A 21,359-nucleotide genomic window follows, 5' to 3' on the forward strand; every position below is an offset into this window, starting at 1 on the left:
AGGAGTCGGTAAAACGGAGCCGCGCCGCCGTTTCTCCGCCGCAGGTCGAGCGTTCGGCTCCGCTTCTCCCACCGCTCCGCCACCTTTATGGGAGCCCCGCCCTGAAATCAGTCGATGAAGTTCAGCAGCGCTCTCCCCACGCCGGACCAATCAGATCTCGGGAGGGGTGGTCTTCTGCCGGTGGTCCGTCGAGCCGCCGGCCAATCAGAACGCCCGCGCGGCAGACAAAGCGCTCGCGTCAACGGCTGTTGGTGGTTTAAACGGGACTGTATTCGCATCGGGGCGGGGCTTATTTAAGGAGTCACGATGGGGCGAGATAGCGGTTTGCATAGAAAAGTAACGGAAAAACCGCTGCGCAGGTTTTTGTTATTTCCTGTCAAAACACCGGATGAAGTTCAAATTTCGAAGTACCCCCCCCCCTCCCGTGCTACCTCAGATGTTGCTAATAAAGTTATCTAGATTCAAATCTGTCCCGCTCACAGACAAATAAACGCCATTTTGGTTTGGTTTAAAATCGACTTTTATTTTGTTGACAAAGAGGTAAGTTTGTTTCTTTACACCTCCGCCGCCCGAACTGCGGCCCGAAGCGTCGCTGTTCGCCTGACTGCCTTTATTTATGCGGGGAGGAGGAGGAGCAGCAGGAGGAGGAGGAGGAAGAGGAGGAGGAGTGCCCTTCTTCTACGACCCGATGCTGGCGGAGCCACCGTCTCATTTCTCCGCCGACTCCGAGCAGCTCGCGCCTCCTGCGGCTCCTCCGCCTGATAAAAGTGAACTTTCCGTTTTTAGAGCCCATTTTTAAAGTGCCAACAGAGCCGGAGCGGGAGGAGCACGCGGAGCCACGAGGAGAACTTCAACCCCCACTTTGCTGCTCCGGAGACGGCGGAACTGAGGTTTCACAACCGCACTTCTCGCCCTTTTACCTTTTTTTCTCGTTATTGCCAAACTCTTTTATTATTTTTTTTCTGGACGCGCGTGAAGAGCGCACGCGGACACCATGACTCGGAGATCGTGCTGCATTTACGTCACGGGGATCGTCAGCGCTCACCTCCTCATCCTCGGCATCGCCTTGGTGGTGGCTCAGGTCTTCCAGACCATGATCCACGAACGCCTGAAGCAGGTAGGTCCGCGCGCGTGCGCGGGACGGGAGGCGGTGTCCCCCTCCCCGCAGCAGGGGTCCGCATGACCGGCGTGGAAGTCCCGTTTACGCGGATGCACATCAGATGATCAGCCTTCACGTGTGCTCCGAGGGTTCGATCCCCGCTCTAAGGAGGGTCATTGAACGCATCTGTTCCGTTTGAGTGAAAAAAGCGTGAAGGAATTTGTCGTTTATGCCCCCCCCCCCCCCCCCCCCGTGACCCAGTGACATATTTCATCCCACTGCTACCTGGAGAGTTCACCTGAAGATCATGTGACCTGGGGGGGGGCTTCTGTTGATGCATTTATCAAACAAATCAAAGCAGAGATGATTTCCTGAAGGAGTCCTGGCAGGTGAAGCGGGGAAATCTGATGCTGGAGGGGGAGCAGAGGTGATGGGGAGGGTGGGTGGGGTTGCATTTGTCTGCTCACATCCTGCTGACCTGCTCCTACCTAAAAAAAAAAAAAACTGGCATTCCACTTTCAGATGGCTATCCATCAATCTGACTCCTCGTTTTCTGAGTTGGGAGGAGGAGGCGCGCCTGGATTTACTCTGAACGCCTCGTCCTAAATCCTGGACGGAGGCCCGAATGAGGAGTTTGGGAAGTTCATCCACTGTGGTGACGTGAAACGGCGGCTAATCCTCTTTCGCCACAGTTTTCCCTCTAAACGCAGCTGAGCAGATGCTGCTCCGGACCGGCGCCGCCACCGGCTTCCTGGGGCCCTGTCAGGAATTTCTCTGACTTCTCGGCCCCGAGGGCAGGATTTTTTGCCCCAGAGCCATCGCCTAATTCCTCGCTCCTGCCTCGCCCAATCAGATGGCGGCAGACTCCTCCTGCCACGCCCTCCCGCCGTGTTTTGAAGGCTTGTCCCTGAGTGAAAGCAACCTTGAAGGTGAAGGCCGCGGCGCTGAATTCCACCTTCTGGCGCTTTGGCTGCGGCTCAGGCCGTCATCAGACCTTCAGCTGAAGGTCACGGCAGACCAGGATGGTCAAAGGTTGAATTCCCAGCTGACAGCGCCGGTTTCAAACCAGGGATCGGTCCCTGTCGGCCTTCAGCGTCGTCTTCTTCACTTCCAGCTTTTAATTATAAAGTCAGCAGGACTCCAGAGAGTCCAGCCTCTTAAATACCTCTAGAGGGAAGACCTGGAGTCTGTGGCACCAAAAAAACCACATTTTATTTGATTAAAAACACACTTCTGCTCACAGTCAGACGTTTTCATGGGACATTCTGCTATGTCGGATCATTAGACCAAAGTGATTCCTGTGAACTTGATCCCTGCCCTTTGTCGCTTCTGCAAAGTTTCTCCAAAACCCGTTTGTCTCCTGGAAACGGCGACACAAACAGGAAGCTTTAAGTGACGGCGTCACGGCGATAAGCAGCTGTGAGCGACCAGCGTGTCCGGCTTCTTCAAGAGCGTCTCAGGAGGAGGAGGAGGAGGAGGAGGAAGCTCGTCTGCCATTTAAGAGTTTTTTCAGAGCAGACGAGCCGCCCCCCCCCCCCCCCCCCCCAAACATCTCAGTCAGCCCTTCAAGTCAACCAAATGTTTGAGACCCACCGCCATGTTTGTTTTGTTTTTTGACATGTTCTTGTAGTATTTTTCTCATATTTTTACAATAAAACTTTCTTTAAATGGTTGTGAAACAGGAGCAGACGAAAAATGAAAAAGATTGTATTTGTAGAAAGTACGGTGGGCGGGGCCACAGCGTCCCTGCTCCGCTCCATTCTGATGCATTCACTGGATCCATAAACGTCTTTGTTTTCCTCGTCTGAGCTTGATGTTCGGTTGGGGGGTATGAGGGGCTGTAAGCTAGCAGGACAGATTATAGAAATCGCAGTTATGAGTGACGGGAATGGTGGGCGGGGCTGCTTCCCGCCAACCGTTTCTGACGTGGTTTTTTTTGCCCCGCAGGAAATCACGCTGACGGAGAAGAGCCAGGTGTTTGAGTCCTGGAAGAACCCGCCCCCGCCCGTCTACATGGAGTACTACTTCTTCAACGTCACCAACCCCTGGGAGTTCCTGCAGGGCAAGAAGGCTTCCGTGAAGCAGATCGGCCCGTACACCTACAGGTGAGCGCTCGGGCTGCAGCCGTGGCGGGGCGGGGCGGGGCTCGCGCCCGGGGGCTTCCAGACTGGCAGCGGGCGGGCGTGACGGACCGTGTCTGTCCTCCACAGGGAATACCGGCCGCGGGAGAACGTCACGTTCCTGGAGAACGGCACCAAGCTTTACGCCCTGAACCCCAAATCCTTTGTTTTTGTCCCGGAGAAGTCCGCCGGTAACCCCGAGGTGGACATGGTCACCACCATCAACATCCCCTTTGTGGTGAGTGACGCCAGGAAGCGCCGCCGCCTCCGGCTTTGGATGACGGCTGCGATTTCAGTTCCTCAAACGGTGGTTCCGTCCGGTCGGAGGGACGGCGAGTTCCCCTCCACCGCCGCCTTTCCTCCCGGCCAACGCCGCGTCTCGTGTCTTCCAGGCGGTGATGGACGAGCTGAACTCCTACTCCTTCTTCCTGCGGAGCATGGTGTCCATCTACATGTCCTCCCTGGGCGTGGACGTCTTCATGAACCGCACCGTCCACGAAATCCTGTGGGGCTTCAAGGACCCGCTGCTCTCAAAGATCCACAGCATGAAGCCCGACGTGGACGAATATTTCGGGCTGATGTGGAAGGTAAGCGTGACGTCGGTTCAAATCCCACCAAAGATCCTGTTTTTGGAGAGCAAACGAGGACTTTGGGTGCTGAGAGATCAGGTTTTACTTCTCCTTCAGTCAGCACTTCGTCACAAAGACGGACGCCGACGCCTTCCTCAATTCAGAGGACGCCGCCCAAAAACTCAGCTCAGGGGTCATGTGGTAGAGTGTCCACCCTGTGATTAGAAGGTCGTGAGTTCAAATCCAGCCTGAGTCATACTTAACTCATTTATTTAATCCAAAGAAAAGCAGTTCAATGATCTGTCTGCAGCGAGGCGCTTTTCAGTGAGAAATCTGAGAATAAAATATTAGAATCTACAAAGAAAGAGTTCCACACAAACATGTAAAACAGGAAAAAAAGCTGCTGGATTGTTCTACAGCCCAATAATACAGATTTATTTTACTAGCTCTAAGCTTAATGGTTTGTATTTTTTGACTTTTCATAACCTTTATTTTGAAAACGGTGACAAAAAATAGTGTTAAAAGAGGAAATGAGTCATTTTAGATCAAGTTGGCCCCTGTAAATAAATCCTCATAGATGCTAAAACTGGCACTGATACGTAGAACATCAATCTACTAGAACAAAAGGCAATGAAGGCCAGTCTAAACCAAAATGACTGAGTTGCGTTTGAGTCTTAAACCACATTCTCTCTAGTGTCAAGAGTTTGGAGCAAAAGGATTTGGACTCATTTTAATTAACATTTTCTTATTTTTTGATCCTTGCTCTTAATGAGACAAAAATTCTTGAATTTTGAGAAAATTTAGAAGGATGTTGAGCAAAAAGAAGCTAGAAGAGCGGTCCAATGTCTGAAAACCAGGTTAGAGGTTTTAGCACAGATCCAACAGTGGACTTTGAGGGTCGAGTTCAAACACCCCTCTGACCTACAGCGACCCCCACCCCCCCACTAACTTGTTCTCGTGTGCTTGTCCTGCAGAAAAACGGCACGCATGAAGGAGAATTTGTCTTCCACACCGGGGAGCAGAACTACCTGGACTACGGCAAAATCGACACGTGGAACGGCCTGAGGTAACCCCCCTTTTTTTTTTCTTTTGGGGTGGGGGGTGGGTGGGGTGTTCTGTCAGCACTTTGCTCCCCGGGATGTTTGCAGTGTTGCACAACCGGCATCCGAAAGGATAGCTGGTCACGCAGAGCGAGGTTGCAAAACCTCGGTTTGGATAACCGACATCCGTGATGCCGTCAGCATCCGTGGGCTCAAACCGGTTCTGGCAGGAGCGTCGCGTCACGCGCCGCCTGACACGGAAAGGCGTCGCGGCTCTTTCAGTATTGACAGGCAGCATCATGTCACAATAGTTTATCTAGCATTTAGGTCAGAACATGAACCGCACAAAGCTGCATTAGGAAGAGGATCTTTACCCAGAATTCCCTAAAGTTACTCCTACAGAACGGGCTGCATGTGAACGCACCGTTTTGGGATTTTCTAGTATTTATTTGGAAGAGCCTTACAGTGGGAAACCACCTTTATTTTGAAAAACCAGTGGCATTTCGTGATCAGAGTTTGAAGTTGCCTCCTGTTTCTGCAGGGAAATGTCCTGGTGGTCGTCCAACCAGAGCAACATGATCAACGGGACGGACGGCGCCGTCTTCCACCCGCTGATCAACAGGAACGAGCTGCTCTACATCTTCGCCGCCGACCTCTGCAGGTTCGTTTGCCCTTTGATTTGTTTACAGTCAAAGCGTGGCGGCCAGGCGAGACGGGAAGCGGCGCCCGCCCGGGCCGCTGCTTGTTCAGGTTTGATTCCTGTTTGATTCCGTTTGCGTCGGCCCCCAGGTCCATCCACCTGGCTTACGTGGAGGACGTAGAGGTGAAAGGGATCCAGGCGTTCCGCTTCGCCCCGCCGGAGGACGTCCTGATGAGCCCCAAAGACAACCCCGCCAACGCCGGCTTCTGCGTGCCGGCCGGAGACTGCCTGGGCACCGGCGTGCTGAAAGTCAGCGTTTGCAGAGAAGGTAGGGGGCCCCCGCTTGACCTACGTCTGCCGCGGCGTGCGGGACAACGTCCCCCCAAAACCTTCCAGTCAGCGGGCGGCGTGCAGAGTTTACTCAACCCGTGTCGATGATTAACGCGCTGACGAAGCAGCGGGGTCATCGGAGGCCGTTTATGGCTCTGATAAGGCAATCTGAGCGCCGATTGAGCGGCGAATCACAGTCATTAATGGCGGTTCCTGAAACCTGGACTTTGCTGTTTGCTCATTCAGATCGATTCAAGCCTTTCGTTTGCTCTGCTTTCGTCATCCGTTTGGGAGGAAATTCTGCCGACTCTGCAGCAGACGAACTCACCGCCGCTGAAAACCTTCGGTCTGCTTCCCGTTTTTTTCCGGACGCCTCAAACCTGCGAACCAGCACATTTTCCCTCCTTTTCTGCTGTCCGTAGCTACAGGTCATCGTCTTGGCAGCACTTTAGCTGCTTTTTCCCGTCTGTTTCTAATCAAAGGAGAGATTCTTTACAACAGTTATCCTCCTTTTCCATCACACCTCAGTGTTTCTGCTCAGATTTAAAGACCCGCTCTGATGAAAATGGTGATTTGGGTGTTTTTAGTGTCCTCTTGTAGCGTTTTTCTGATGAAGGTTGACATAAAGCAGGTCAATGAAGCTAAATATTGCAGCATTTCTGGGTATTTCTGTGTTCAGATCGTTGAGGAACAGGGAAAATGTCGTTGGACAAAGCTTGCAGCGGCTGTAAAATCTAATCTTGCTGCTTTTACGATCCATCTGTGGATAATGCGGTTTAATCTAAACACCACCGTTTGTCTGGAGGGAACCAGGAAGTCCAGGAGGGAACCTGGATCCTTCTTCACGTTTGACCTCGTTTACAGGAACGCAGGAGCTTTGTCCTTCACTCTCAAGGTCTTCAGTGGGGGGTTTCCTCTTTCCTCAACCTTCGGCCCCTAATAAAAGCTTTCGGCCGCTCCACGGCTCCCAGACGCCGTCGTATCTCTGTGCTCACGTGTCTCCTCCTCTCCTCTCCTCCAAGGTGCTCCCATCGTGGTCTCCTTCCCCCACTTCTACCAGGCCGACCCCAAATACATCAACGCCGTGGAAGGGATGAACCCCAACAAGGACGAGCACGAGACGTACCTGGACCTGCAGCCTGTAGGTCCTGCAGTCCGTGGGGCTGACGCCGCGCTTTCAGGTGTTCTGCTTCAGCTTTTGGACTGAGACGCTGTTTGCCCGTGTTTTCAGACCACAGGAGTCCCCATCCGGGCCTGCAAGAGAGCGCAGCTCAACGTCATCGTGAAGAGGATCCCGGGCTTCCCGTGAGTTCCTTCACTGCTTCACAGCTGTTCCTCTGTTGGAGGACGGCGGTAAATGTAACCCCTATGGTGCAGGACTGTCCCGTCTCCTGAACCCAAACGCTCACTGTTTTAATACGGGGTCGCCAATTTGCTGAACCCAATAATAGAACCTAATAGATGGGAACGTTTTCCAGAGAATTTATGAATCCACTTCTGATGCCGAAATCTTGGACGATTTCTTTAAAACACGTAAAGTAAATTAACATTTATCCAAACGAAAAATCGTATGTGTTGGTAAGTTCTGAGAGATTTTCCCGGGCGCTGGATTTTGGACGCTCCAAAAAGCGTTTTGTAAAGAGCATGAAGGAGTCGGTGAGGAAAATCAGCTTGATGACAGTTTTTAAGTCGTAAAGTTATGAGAAAAATTGTCACAACTGTTGAATTACGAGCATAAAGTCATAAATTTAAGATTAATTTTTCCTCTCGTGAATTTACAACTTTAAATCTCATAATTTTACTTCTTTATGTTTATTTTTTTGGTGTGGTAGTTGCCAAATTAAATTTTGTACCAGTAACTCAGCTTTATTTTCCCATTAGGTTCTGTTGTGAAGCAGAAATGACATCATCAGAACCTCTATAAGCCAATGGGCTTAAGGCTAACTAAGGTTCATGGTTTCAGGATTTACATTTTTTTTTCCAAAATGTTTTATATTTCTTTGGATTTTCAACTTTTACTTTAGATGTAAACCAGTTTTGTAACTGATTATTTTTTACAATTGTTTTTTTCTCTTCACTTTAAACCGTTGCCGGTTCGACTCGTGTTTTTCTGTTTTCCCGCCGTCTGACCGTCTGGTTTCTGTCCCTCAGAAAAACACGCCACATCAACGAGACCATCTTTCCCATCATGTTTGTCAACGAGGTGAGGAGATCCTCTGATCCGCGGTCAGAGCGACAGATCCCAGCGCCAACTCACGCTTTTCCTCTTTGTGCCGCAGACGGCGACCATCGACGACGGGTCGGCAGCTCAGATGAAGACGCTGCTCCTCATCGTCACGCTGGTTTCCAACTTCCCCGTTTTCATCGTGGGCATGGGCATCATCCTGCTGCTCGTGCTCGTCGTCCTCTTCTGCCGAAACCGCCAGAAGAAGGTAAGGAGCGGCCGCGCCGCCGCGCTGAGAGCCGCAGTAGTGATGCGCACTAACGTAGGCGTGCGTGGTCCTCACACAGCTGTAGATGGTAGTGTCACCAACGATAGGAAATGTTAGTTTGTGATGTTTTTGACTGGATGTCTGTTGTTTTTAACTGCGCTCAGCTTCTGCAAGTTTAACCCAAAGCTTGTTAATGTTTACCGTAAAGCTGCTGACTTTGCTGCAAACGCATCTTTACGTTTGCCGCAAAGCGGCTGACTTTGCTGCAAACGCATCTTTACTTTTGCCGTAAAGCGGCTGACTTTGCTGCAAACGCATCCATCTTTACAATTACCGTAAAGCTGCTGACTTTGCTGCAAACGCATCTTTATGTTTGCCGTAAAGCTGCTGATTTTGCTGCAAACGCATCCATCTTTACAATTACCGTAAAGCTGCTGATTTTGCTGCAAACGCATCTTTACGTTTGCCGCAAAGCGGCTGACTTTGCTGCAAACGCATCTTTACTTTTGCCGTAAAGCGGCTGACTTTGCTGCAAACGCATCCATCTTTACAATTACCGTAAAGCTGCTGATTTTGCTGCAAACGCATCTTTACGTTTGCCGCAAAGCGGCTGACTTTGCTGCATACGCATCTTTATGTTTGCCGTAAAGCTGCTGACTTTGCTGCAAACGATTGTCGGATCCGGCATCTGAGCCCCGAATCCGAATGTTTGTTCACGCACCTATGATCAACCAAAACAAAGAACCACTTTTTATGAATTTACTGTGTTCTGAAGAGGAAAATCTTGATAGTTAATTAAAAAACGTTTTTTCTGCAAAAAATGTTCAACGCAATGCATTGTGGTCTATATTCGCCAATCTTTTGGGTAAATTCTAATGCACAGACAGCACTACAAAATGGTAAACGCACCATAATAGTGAAGGAATTCAGACACAGACATTGTTTGTATCACGCTAGTAGCGTTAGCCGTGTTAGCTTATTTACAACATCTGTAACACCAAATCTTTTTTGCAACACATAAAAAACAGATTGCTACGACAAATGTTACAGGGTCGGCGCTAACTCCCAACTTTGTTAGTAACATGTTAAAAAAAAAAACAATCCAACTTTGCTACACGTTAGCCATGCTAGTAGCGTTAGCCGTGTTAGCTTATTTACAACATCTGTAACACCCAACCTTTTTTTTTCATGTTAGCCACGTTATCGTATTTTCAAAATCGCTTCGACATCAGTAACCAGAGTTAATCCATATAAAAGGCACTCCGGGTTTTATTTATATATATCTTTTCTTTTACGTTGAGGCATTTAGATGTGCCTTATCGTGTGGAACTAACGTAAAGTGTCGCAGTTCTGTGTTGGAAATGCTATTCTGTAATTGAAGAATAGAAATATTGACTAGATTCTGTAAATAATTGAAAAGTGCGGTAAACGCCGTTCGCTAAATCTCCGATGCTAAAGTGTTAGCTTAAACATATCGGTGTTTTAGCTTGATGTGAAAATGCTTAATTGCAATATGAACTGTTGTATTAACCATGTTCCAGTTTTAATTTCCTGTAACCCCCCCCTTTTTTCCTTTCTGTTTTAGAATGAAGTAAAACGTATTGATTTTAATGAGGCTTTTCCTTCTTTTGCTGTAAGTCTTCAGTTTTGCCTTTTTTGTTCTTTCATTATTTGACATTTCTGGTTTATTGTTTGTGTTTTTGTAACTTCATCATCATCATCATCATCTCCGTTGTTGTTTTTTAAAGTGGAAGTGTTCATAGTTCTTGTGGTTCTGTGCGGTTCCGTTCTCTGACTCTGTTCTCTCGCTCAGACGGGGAAAGACGACGCGGCGTACACGCAGGTCAGCAGCAAACCCGACGACAGCTCCGAGACGCCGTCCGGCCAGATGATGCGGAACGGCTCCTACATCGCCCTGTCGCCGGTGGACGCGCAGAAGTGCTGATCCGGGATCCCTCCTCCCGAACTCAGGAAGGCGGCAGCACGAGGGTGGGGGTGGGGGGGTGGGAGATTCTGGGAAAAAACACAAACCTCGGCAATGGGACACGCTCCGCCCCCGTCCTACTGCACACACACCCCCACCCTCACTCCCTTCACCCCGGACACCCAGTGGGCGTGGCCAATGCCGGCCTGTGCCACTCTCCTCCTGAGGGGGCCGCGGTCCCGGTTCTCCTCTGTCATCAGTGTTGTGAGGAACAGACTGTCAGAAACGTCTGCATCCGCGCCTCGGACGCTTCAAAAGGCAAAAAAACGAAACAAAACACTATTTTTAAGAGCAAAATGAGCCAAACTCTAGCTAACTCTGATCCAGTGTGAACTCTTTGCACTTGTATGCTTAGCGGATGAAACTGTATTTACTTTTTTTTTTTTTTGAGGACCACAGGTTTTTTCTGACGTTCCAGCCAAGTTCCTGCTCTCTGCCAAACTCCGGTCAAACCCTTTCAAAGAGCTTCCAAGTCTCTGAACCCGTTTGCTGTGATCGTTTCTCTGGAAAAACTACATTTCTTTTATTTTATTTTTTGTCACGCAAACAAAAAAGGAAAGAAACGCCCACAAAACTTACAAGGGAGGCCTGAGCCTGTTTCTGCCTTACAGCGGGGCTGCAAAAACGCTGGAAATCTGTGGCTGAACGTTCGTGAAAAGAGGGACCTGCTTTAGAAACTTCTGACCAAAGCCGGCGTGGGCGGGCCGCGGCGCCGGCGTGGGCGGGCCGCGGCGCCGCTGCTGCTGTTACATTTCCTGGGAAGCACAGTGAGGATGGATGGAAACGGCCCCCACACCTGTGGTCTGTCGTTTCAGCGGCAGGCCGCAGCACTCTGGTGACTCTGTCCACACGCCGAACTCGCCGCTCGGAAGGCGCCCCGCACTTAGCCTGGACACGTGTTCGTCCTGCTCGTTTCAGCGTGAAGTGGTCCGCCCCACATTTCCGGCTGCTCCTGAGCCGCGCCGCCGACGGACGCCTCCGTGTTTCCAGCTGACGGAGCGCCTCCTTTTCTACACTTTTGTATTTGTTGTTGCTGCTAAACACGCCCCCCTGCGGAGGGGGGGGGGGGGTCATTACAATGTGCTTCAGGTTGAACTTCAAGGGCTTCAAGTCCTCGTCCTCCCCCTCCCCCCATGGTGCCAACCGGCTGAACTCCTGAGCACAAGATGCAAAGCTTTAGCGGTCACAGGCGGTGGAGCGCCGACTCCTGACCATCGGTGGTCTAGTCATTTCAGGATCGGTGGTCTAGTCATTTCAGGATCGGTGGTCTAGTCATTTCAGGATCGGTGGTCTAGTCATTTCAGGATCGGTGGTCTAGTCATTCCAGGATCGGTGGTCTAGTCTTTACAGGATCGGTGGTCTAGTCATTTTGAGATCGGTGGTCTAGTCATTACAGGATCGGTGGTCTAGTCATTTTGAGATCGGTGGTCTAGTCATTACAGGATCGGTGGTCTGGTCTTTACAGGATCGGTGGTCTAGTCATTTTGAGATCGGTGGTCTAGTCTTTACAGGATCGCTGGTCTAGTCATTTCAAGTGGTGGTGGGCTTTAGTAAATATGGGGTTCGAACCCCCAAAAGGCTCCTGGACCTTCAGATTTTTGGTTTGTGGTGGAGGATTCCCTCTTCCGTCTTGACGGCTGCAGCGATCAGCTGTTTGGCCAAAGCCGAGCCCCGCCCACGAGCAGCTGACGGTCTAAAAACCTTCCAGCTTGGGGGGGAAATTGTTGGATTTGAAGGCGTCCCGGCGCCGTCGGGAGATCTTTTTTAAGTATGTAGGAGATTGTTTTAGTTGATATTCCTCGCCGCACTCGTGGCGCCGCCTTCTGCAAACCCGCAGCCGTTCACCTCATCAAACCTGAGAGCCCTTAAACCCGGAGAGACACCTGAGCCGTCGCTCCCCTCCGCCACGCTGACCTTTACCGACCTTCAGGCCTTTGGCCCCTCCCTGCTTGACCAAAGACGCCCCCTATAGGTCAGTCCAGGAGTGTCCGTGCCACAAAACCACCGCCTACTTTACAAAAAGACGACTTGTGCCACCGCTGCAGTGTGCGCTTGTGTGCGTGCATGTGTGTTTATGAGTGTGTGCCTTTTCCATCGAGGCCAGATTTTAAAAAAAAGCAGAAAAGTGACGGGTATTTTTGTTTTCCTTCCTCCTTTGGGGTTAAAACATCAAGATTGCTTTTTGAGCTGCAAGAATCTCAGTATTATGTAAAAATAAAAAATGCAATATAGTTGTTAAAAATGGATGAATACAAAATTGGGGATTTTTTTTTTTTTTCAAGGAATCACAAACTTTAAAGATGAACATTCCTGCTTTTGTGTTGCTTTTTGTGTTTGTCCTTCTCTTTGTAGTGTGATCTAGTGTTGTGCATTTATCACTACAAGCTGCATTTCAGAGTTGAAGTGAAGGTTTGTGAGGCTGGAAGCTGCGCAGCTGCGGCTGCGACTGCGGCTGCAGCTGTCTGGCTTTGATTCCTGTAGAACTGGAAGGCGGATTATCTTGTGAAGCGCTCGTGTTGTGTGATGACTCTAGATGAATGAAGCCCTCCTTCAGGGACGAGCACTTGTGCCATTACCCCCTCTGTTTGTTTCTAACAGCCACACCTCCCCTTTTGATACCCTAACATTTCATTTGACATGTCGACTAATTGAAAATGACAATCCCCTTTTGTCATGTTGGGTGCAAAATGATTTCTGTTTTAGTTTTGATATTTTACACTGCACAAATGTTTCTACAATGCTTTTGTAAACATTTCTAGTGTATTTCCAAAAAAAGAGAGAAATAAAAGTTGCAGTAAAGTGCAAAAAGTCCATGATGTCTTTTGTTTTTCTCCTTCCTGTATTCTTGAACTCTAAAAGCCTTTATTGTGAAAGGTGAAGATTTTTAGATTTGGTCTGTGAGACTTTTATTTTGAAAGGCTTCTCACATTTTTAGTTTTAACTTGAAGTCAGTTTTCTGTGACACTGGAAAAATTTCCTCAAAGCAAATGAAAATATAAAATGTTGTTCTTTGTTTTAAGTGAACACATCTACGGAGCCCTCCAGGTGCCAGTTTAAAAAAATAAAAAATAGTTATTTGTTTTTTATCCTGGAGGGCTCCGTACAAATCTAACAATGAAGCCGGTTGAATTTTTAGTTTAAGATTACTGACCTTTTAAGATTAAACCTTGAAATTAGCTAAAAACACTCATGTAGGTCTATTGCTCTGATCATTTGAAATATTAGATCTAAAAAAAAACAGATCTATTGTTCAGAAAACTTTTTCTTTAAAGTATGTGAAGTATATTTATACAGCTTTCCTCCAAACAAATCCCATTTTTAAGTACTGCAACTGTCCCGACTCGCCTTGTTTCTGGACTGTAACCATTTTAAGGTAAGACTAGTGTCACTGAAGTTTATTTGCTTCTATAGACAAAACATTATTCAAATTTGAAATGATCGACGTGAACCAAAAAGTCCAACCAAAAGGTGAAATTTACACAGAAACAAAACTTATCAAGTTGACAAATATGCCCTGAACATCAAAACGTTTTGCTAAATCATATAAATGTTTACACATACAAAAACATTTACTGATACAAAATAACATTTCACTAGTATTATTCAATTTCTTTATATTGGAACAATCGTAGTAACTAATTTTAATTCTAAAGGTTTGCTCCAAAAACAGGACATCTCCGGTTTACGATTGTTCTGCATAATCCAAACCTTAAATGACCACTTAAATATGAAGACGTGGGTCATCTTCAAATACAATTAGTTTAAAGATTATATGTAAATGTTCAAATAAAAGTCTTGAAACAAAGCGACAAAACGTCTGCAGTAAAAAGAATTTTGTCTCTTTAAAGATTTTACCTCAAATAGGATTTTCAGGATGAAATGACTCAACTAGATACTCTAGATATAGAAAATCAGTTGGTACAGACTAGATACTGGACAGTATAGTAGTATCAGTAGGGTCTGGACAGTATCTAGTACAGATATACAAGTCTGTAAATCCTAATGAGTTAAATCCAGTGATCATCTTCATGTTTTTATTTAAAATAATTTGATTTCAGCCTGACTAGATATAAATATATAAGCAAGAGCTTTAAATGTGAGATGGTATATAAATATATATATATAAATGTGATTATGTGCGGATAGATTGTTATTAATGCCAAGTTAAAATACAGATCACTGCAAAAGTAAAGCACCAAGTATTTTTGTCTGGTTTTAATTTTAAATATCATACTGGATATGCGACAGAGGGAACCGACTAGCAGCTAAAAAGAATAAATCCTAAATAGCTTGTTGAGTCATTTTCTCTCAAAAAGGAATTATTTTAACTTTAATTTACTTGACATAGTATTTTTTTTAACTTTACATAGTAATGTTTGGGTTTTAACTTTACAGTACATTACATTTTCTCATTTTTAATTTTTTTTTCTTTTACCTTACATAGTGTTTTGAATTTTTCTTATTTGTAGTTTTTTCTCATTTTTTAACTTTACATTGTATTTTAAATTTATGTTTTTTTTACTCTACACTCTGTAGTGTTTCTAGTTTTTTTACTGACAGTATTTTAAAGTTTATGTTTTGCTAACTGTGAGTCATTTTTTAAGAAACAGATGAACTATATGGGGAGACTGGAAAGTTGTGACTAATTTAACTCATTTAGACAGAATCTTTAAGACAAATTCCTCTCAAAATATGGGATTTAAGAGGAATTTTGGACAATATAAATAAGGATGGTTGGACCGTTAAATAGGACACATTTACTAAAAACTCTTCCCTTGAACTCAGTAGCTTCACCTTCAGAAGGACCGTTTTATTTCACTGCTGCACCAAAAAACCCACCAAAGTTTGTTAATGTTTCCCTCCTTTTGACCGGCTGTTTTTCTTGTTGCATTCTGGGAACTGCTTTGCTCTCTTGTTGTCTCACCTGGTTGGAGGGTAAATCCTCACATCTGCTGCTGGTTTTCATCCCTCCTCAGGGCTTTTCTAGCGTCTCTGCTTCACTTTGCTGTGTTTGAGAAGCCTCTCCACCTACAGGATGAGCTTCAGCAGAGCTTTGGATGATGCTCGGTACAGAAAAAAGACAGAACCTCCTCAGAGAAAATGTCTAAAAGCGGCGAATAAATCAAGTTTGAACTCAGGACATTGGAAGAACATCCACGGTGAAATAAAAACAGAGTTCTTCTGGAGGCGGAACATTCTGAGGACATCACCAGCTGATCAAGTTACAGACAATCCAGAGATAAACTTTATTAAACTGTTTCTGTGTTATCTCAGCTGGAAGTGAGACAATGAATCAAGAGGGGATTTTTTTGTTGTTGCAAACAAAAGAAGATAATTTCTTTTGCCTGGGAATTCAAACAATCTTTCAGGAGAACTGTCTTCAGGAAAAAGCCACTAAGGCGGATCGGGAACGTTCAGGCAGGTTTACTTTAGAACAAACAGGCCTTGATTTGGTTTAATGGCTCTTAAAGTGAGACGTTCTCCAAACAACGTCGGCCTTTTTCTTGTTATTCTGCCTGTTTTGTGTTTGAACAAGTCTGACGTTTAGAAAGCTCAAGGTAGCAGCTCCAGGGTTTCCAGGCTCCAGGGTCTCCAGGCTCCAGGGTCTCCAGGCTCCAGGGTCTCCAGGCTCCAGGGTCTACAGGATCCAGGGTCTGCAAATTTCTGGGTCTGCAGGTTCCAAGGTCTATGGGATCCAGGGTCTGCGGGATCCAGAATCTGCAGGATCCAGAATCTGCAGGATCCCGGGTCTACAGCTCCCATGCTCTGCTGGCGTCAGCTTTCCTGCTCCTCCTCCTGGAGCGAGTCAATGATTGGCCGTCCTTCAACGCTCCACTGATCTTCATTTCAAGGAGCTGAAACGTCTGCAGACGTTTTTATGTTTAATCAAAGGTCGCAGAAGTTAAAACACTTCAGACCTTCACAGAGTTTTTTCACTGAAAAGTTTGCACATATTGTTTCCTTCACACAAACACAATCCAGAAAAAACCTAAAATAAGTCAGCAAACTCCGTTCTGGTTTAATCATTTCAGTTTCATGTGAAAAAAACGAGTTGTTTCTGTCCTTCGTCTTCTGCTTCAGCGTTTGTGCTTCAGATGAACGTCGTCTTCATCAACCGGCCGACTCTTCGTCGGAGCAAAACAACAAACGCAGTGCCACCAGGAAAACCCGTCCAGACCTCCTCGGCCCCTCCAGGCAGGAATCGGGTCTGCTGGACCCGCCAACGTCTCCTCCGGCAGGTTACAGAACAGAGCGGCAGGAGTTTCTCAGAAATTCACGTCTCAGTTGACACAGAGTAAGCCCACCCCTACTTCCCATCATCCATCTTGTTTACACTCTCTCCTGCTAGCTTACAGCCCCTCACACCCCCCAACATAACGTTGGCGGTGCAACACAAATGGTGAGCGATACCCCCCCGAGTAAACAGGAAGCTGTTCAGATGCAGGAAACCGGAGGTGGACGACGTCTGCTGGAGTTCTTTTGGTGTTTGGATGTTAAAACCACGGAAAACGAGTTAACCACGCCAAGAACAGGTAAATCAGCGTATAACAGGATGTGATGATTGAGCTTTTTACATGCAATAAACCCCCCCATTCGTCATAAATCTGTGCATTCAGCAACACCCCAGCAGGAAGTAACCGCTCTCCCCGTTGTCCCACTCCTGGTGAGCGTTGGAGTTCCTGAATCAACGCAGAATCACAGGTACACTGTAAAAAAAGGTTGGTGATTTTTTTTTACCACCAAAACCTGTGACAGCACCAGCACCGTAAAAAACCCCATAAAGATCTATTCCAGTCAGAGACATTTATTTTTTACATTTTCTGTTTAAAAATCTAACAACTACAGTGTGTTTGGTGAATAAATGAATGGGGTTTTTGGTTTGTAGTGTTCACATTGAGATCTTATAACCAAGGTTTTAAAGCTAATACAAGATAATCACCATAATGTCATAAAACCTTTGTTGATTTTTTTAACTAAAAAATCTGAAATTTATTTTTAAAGTTTCTCTGCAGAGACATCTTCTGATTTGTTAAAGTCCTTCAGCTCCGTGTTCTCTGTTTGCTAAAGGTTTTCATGTGCTGACATGACGGAGCACGCTAACATGCACGTGTCATGACGGGAACACGTTTCATCACAGACGATCGTCACGCCACACGTCAGGCTTTCAGTTGAGCAACAGGAACGAGCGGCCAGAAAACCAGGAGCTTTTATTTTTTTACGTTGGAAGAGTGAGGAGCAGGAGGGAAGGGCTTAAACAATCAGGTGTGCAAACATCCACCAAGGCGGATCTGCATGAACTCCTCTGGAGACAGGATGTCTGAGGAGATCAGGGCTTCCATAGAGATGCAGTTTTGGTTGTTTTTCCCAGCTTTCTGTTTTAAGATCTTTGAGTTTCTTGAGTTGGTTTAAACATTTCTAAGCTTGTGACAAAAACAGTGCCAGTTTGAGTATATGAAGGCCTTAAATGATCTTTTGTCAGTGAACTACAGAAATATTGGCCAAAGTATTAATGTCTGTTTGTCAATAAAAAGTATTTATTTTGATTTTTTTCATCCTTTTACTCTGTTCCGTAATTGTGTTTTAAACTAGACCTGTAACCGGCACTGTTCGTAACATTTGAAGGTTTTGCAGTGAAGATTGTCTAGTTTGGCTCCAGACCATCACACTCCCCCCACCATGTTTGATTACCATGGTGAGACACAAACGAAGACACAACTTTTTAAGAAAGTCCCACATTAGTCCAGACGTTCCTCTGTGTTCTTGTCGCTCAAAGTAGAAGAAAACCTGCCGTAGAAGTCTCTTTCTGACGGTCGGATCGTGACCTCTGACCTAAGTAAGCTGAGATCTACACTCAGGCTCCGTCCGAATTCCTTCCTTCACCTCTAACCACTTAAAAAAGTCCAGTTCTCATGCTCACAACTTTTTGATTTCACAAAGTTAAAATCTAATTGATGTGAGCGTTTTGTGACGATTATTTATGAGTCTACTGAGTTCTGAAGAATAAAATGCTGACGGTTTATTAAAAAGAAAAACATTGAAATACTTTATTTGGTTAAAATTGGTCAAACGCAATGCATTGGGGTCTATCTTTGCCAATCTAGTGAGCATCGATGCACACAGGTTTTTCACAGAGAATTCTGGGAAATCTCTATCTAGGGCTCTGGATTTTGGAATTGTAGATTCAGACAGCACTATATTGAGTTTTAGTTGAACAGTTTAGCTTCCTTCAGTCGGCTTCACTTTCACTTATCCGGCAGAAACAAACTGCCAGATGCTTTCAGACTTCAGATTGGGTCTAAAAAAAAAATCCAAGTAGATGAACTCGGCCCAGCAGCATCCAAGTCTTTGATCTTCTTTCCATGAAACCCCAGGATGTTCCTCTGCTTCTTCATGTTCCATCACAGACGTTTGCTCTGAAGCATTTCTGCTGTGTGACACAATCCAGACGTCTCGACCTCCCAGAAGACGGACCCGTCAGAGATAAGGAGCAGAAACCAATCCTGTTCATATTAGGGTGGGTTTTAATCCAAACACAGCTTTTCTTTTGAGTTTTATTCCAAGTCAAACACAAACCAGACACAGATGTTCCATAGAAATGTGCTGGAAAGCTGCCCAAACGTGGATCTTACGCCACCTGCTGGCGACTCGATTTAAGTCAATTAAGTTTAGTGATAATGTAATGACAGACTCACTCATGTTTTCCCAAAGGTTTGTTTGTCTAACGTTTACTGAAATCAAGATGTTATCTGTCGGGATGCTTCCATTAATGCCTCTGAAAGCACAAATAAGGACCCAGTTCTGCATCAGATGTTGAAACTTCAAACATGGCATCACCAGAAACACGTCTCTAACTTCAGGAGAGAAAAAAAAGGCGTGTCGTCCAGATTTTTCCTGCAGACTGCACAAGGATCCCGTCAGTGCTGTCCACGTGATACGTGGACGCTCTTCACTGCTGCCTGACTGTTGGAAATGAGGAAATCAGACAATCGTCGTGTCGTTTGTGTAGAATGTCCTACGGGCACCTACGGATCACGTGCACACCCTGTGCACGCAGCATCGCCACTGCTCGCACCTTTCTGACGCCTAGTGAGGCACGAGCACACCGTACGACAGCATGTGTGCGACTTTCATTATCCGTGCAAACGCTTCAGGATACACTTAAGCGCACAACAACGGTACGTTCCGTTTTCATCACGTCCCTCGCGGTGGCCGTACGAGCCTTCAGGGAACTGCAAGACACACCTGTGATGCAGCCAACCCAAAAACCTGCAGAACCCGTTTGGATCAAGCCGCCATTTGGATGCAAATGACTAAGACTCAACCAGAACCTTTACAGAACAAATAACTAGGACGCTTTTTAAAGATTTGTGATCTGAAAGATCTATTTTGTTGACTGACAAGGATAAAGTGAGAAGTTCTTTGTTTTGGTTAACCCTTGTGCTATCTTAGATGACCCCCCCCTTCCAGTGACGTGTTCTCCCTACCATGACAAAGGTGGAAAGATTTCATGTAATCCATGGACACCAGTGAAGATCACAAATCATTGAAGACAAAAGGTTCAGAGCACTGTCTAGTGGGTCTAGATGACCCAACTCCCAATGTTAAAGTACCTAGGAGAGCACAAGGGTTACAGTGAGGCGGAACGTCTTGGCGGCGCCACAAACGCCATCAGAGCAGACTTTATGGAGAGAAATTAGACTCAGTCAGATTTGTGCGTGCGTAATTCTTGATTTGTGCGTAAATTAGGATTTGTGTATGCATATTCTTGCTTTGTGCGTGCGTAAATTAGGATTTGTGCATACATTGGGATTTGTGCGTGATATGTTACTCACATAATACGTTTTGTGTATAAGTTAAAAAAAATATAAAATGAAAAAAATACAAAATGCAATTTACGTATGCACAAATTAATATTACAACAGCTTGAAACTACTTACACACACACATCTTTAAAAAACACGCACGAATCCCTTGTTACACACACACGAAGCCAAAGTTACGCACGGATCTACCGTGAGACTGTTTTCACTTCTCACAAATTCGTCTGTGAGTGCTGCGTTTAAATACCAGTGGAATGCTTGGTCATTAGAATTTTTCTATCAGCCTTCCCTTCCAAACGTATCCAGACAATGACTCAATCAATACATGAAGACAGTAGATGTTAGTGTTGAACATAGAGGCTACTTACTTCGGGGCGCTGACCACCGAGATGGGCCGCCATTCTTCCCGTGACTCTCAGTCTGACTGCCTTTGATTTTTCCGGAAGAAAAAAAACAGTGCCCCCTACTGGTCGTTCCTATTACGCATTTTGTATCAATTCGGTGTCTCGGAGAATAATATACTTTTAATATATATATTAGCGTTTAAAAGTGAACGTCATATTCTCAGATAATAATTTTTATTTTCCTTTAAAGTTTTTTTAAGCCCTGCTACACCCACTGAAGGAAATACGTTTAGAAGGGAAGGCTGATAGGAAAAGTCTAATGACCAAGCATTCCACTGGTATTTAAACGCAGCACTCACAGACGAATTTGTGAGACGTGAAAACAGTCTCACGGTAGATCCGTGCGTAACTTTCTTCGTGTGTGCGTAACAAGGGATTCATGCGTGTTTTTCAAAGATGTGTGTGTGTAAGTAGTTTCAAGCTGTTGTAATCTTAATTTGTGCATACGTAAATTACATTTTGTATATTTTTCATTTTATATTTTTTTAACTTATACTTAAAACGTATTATGTGAGTAACAAATCACGCACAAATCCAAATTTATGCACAAATCCTAATTTACGCACGCTCAAAGCAAGAATATGCATACACAAATCCTAATTTACGCACAAATCAAGAATTACGCACGCACAAATCTGACTGAGTCTAATTTCTCTCCATAAGACTTCCTCTCGCCTGTATCTGAATTTACTTCCACAGCAAAGGCACAGACAAGCTCTGGTTTCAGTAAATGAAGGTCATTTTCTGTAAAGTGTTGGCGTCACGCTCATCTTTTTGTTTAAGTGAATAACTCACAGAGGAAAACCGTTTGAGTGGGGAACAGTGACGTTCAGCTGTCAAATAAAAACTAGACCTGCACTAAAACCAAAGGCTGAAAAAACAAAATCAAAATATGGGATAAGATCACTTTCAATAACAAA

At 45.8% G+C, this 21,359-nt stretch overlaps 1 protein-coding gene and 1 long non-coding RNA gene across 4 annotated transcripts; both read left to right on the forward strand.

Moving 5' to 3' along the window:
- Window positions 1-275: 275 nt before the first annotated feature.
- Window positions 276-13,022, forward strand: scarb2a (scavenger receptor class B, member 2a). 3 transcript variants are annotated; one of them, XM_023958061.2, is made up of 15 exons: window positions 276-540; window positions 627-890; window positions 979-1,117; window positions 3,047-3,204; window positions 3,310-3,457; window positions 3,612-3,806; window positions 4,763-4,854; window positions 5,370-5,489; window positions 5,618-5,796; window positions 6,821-6,939; window positions 7,030-7,103; window positions 7,950-8,001; window positions 8,078-8,230; window positions 9,816-9,863; window positions 10,044-13,022. In XM_023958061.2, exons 3-15 carry the CDS (start codon window positions 995-997, stop codon window positions 10,173-10,175), a joined length of 1,593 nt encoding a protein of 530 aa, XP_023813829.1. In that variant the 5' UTR covers window positions 276-540; window positions 627-890; window positions 979-994; the 3' UTR covers window positions 10,176-13,022.
- Window positions 13,023-16,614: 3,592 nt separating this feature from the next.
- LOC110015591 (uncharacterized) lies at window positions 16,615-17,417 on the forward strand. The gene is made up of 3 exons (XR_013658225.1): window positions 16,615-16,747; window positions 16,832-16,933; window positions 17,283-17,417. It is a non-coding gene; the product is annotated as an uncharacterized LOC110015591 (long non-coding RNA).
- Window positions 17,418-21,359: the final 3,942 nt, after the last annotated feature.

This window comes from Oryzias latipes, chromosome 9, assembly GCF_053564925.1.
Source record: "Oryzias latipes strain Hd-rR chromosome 9, Olatipes_Hd-rR_3.1".
Lineage (NCBI taxonomy): Eukaryota > Metazoa > Chordata > Actinopteri > Beloniformes > Adrianichthyidae > Oryzias > Oryzias latipes.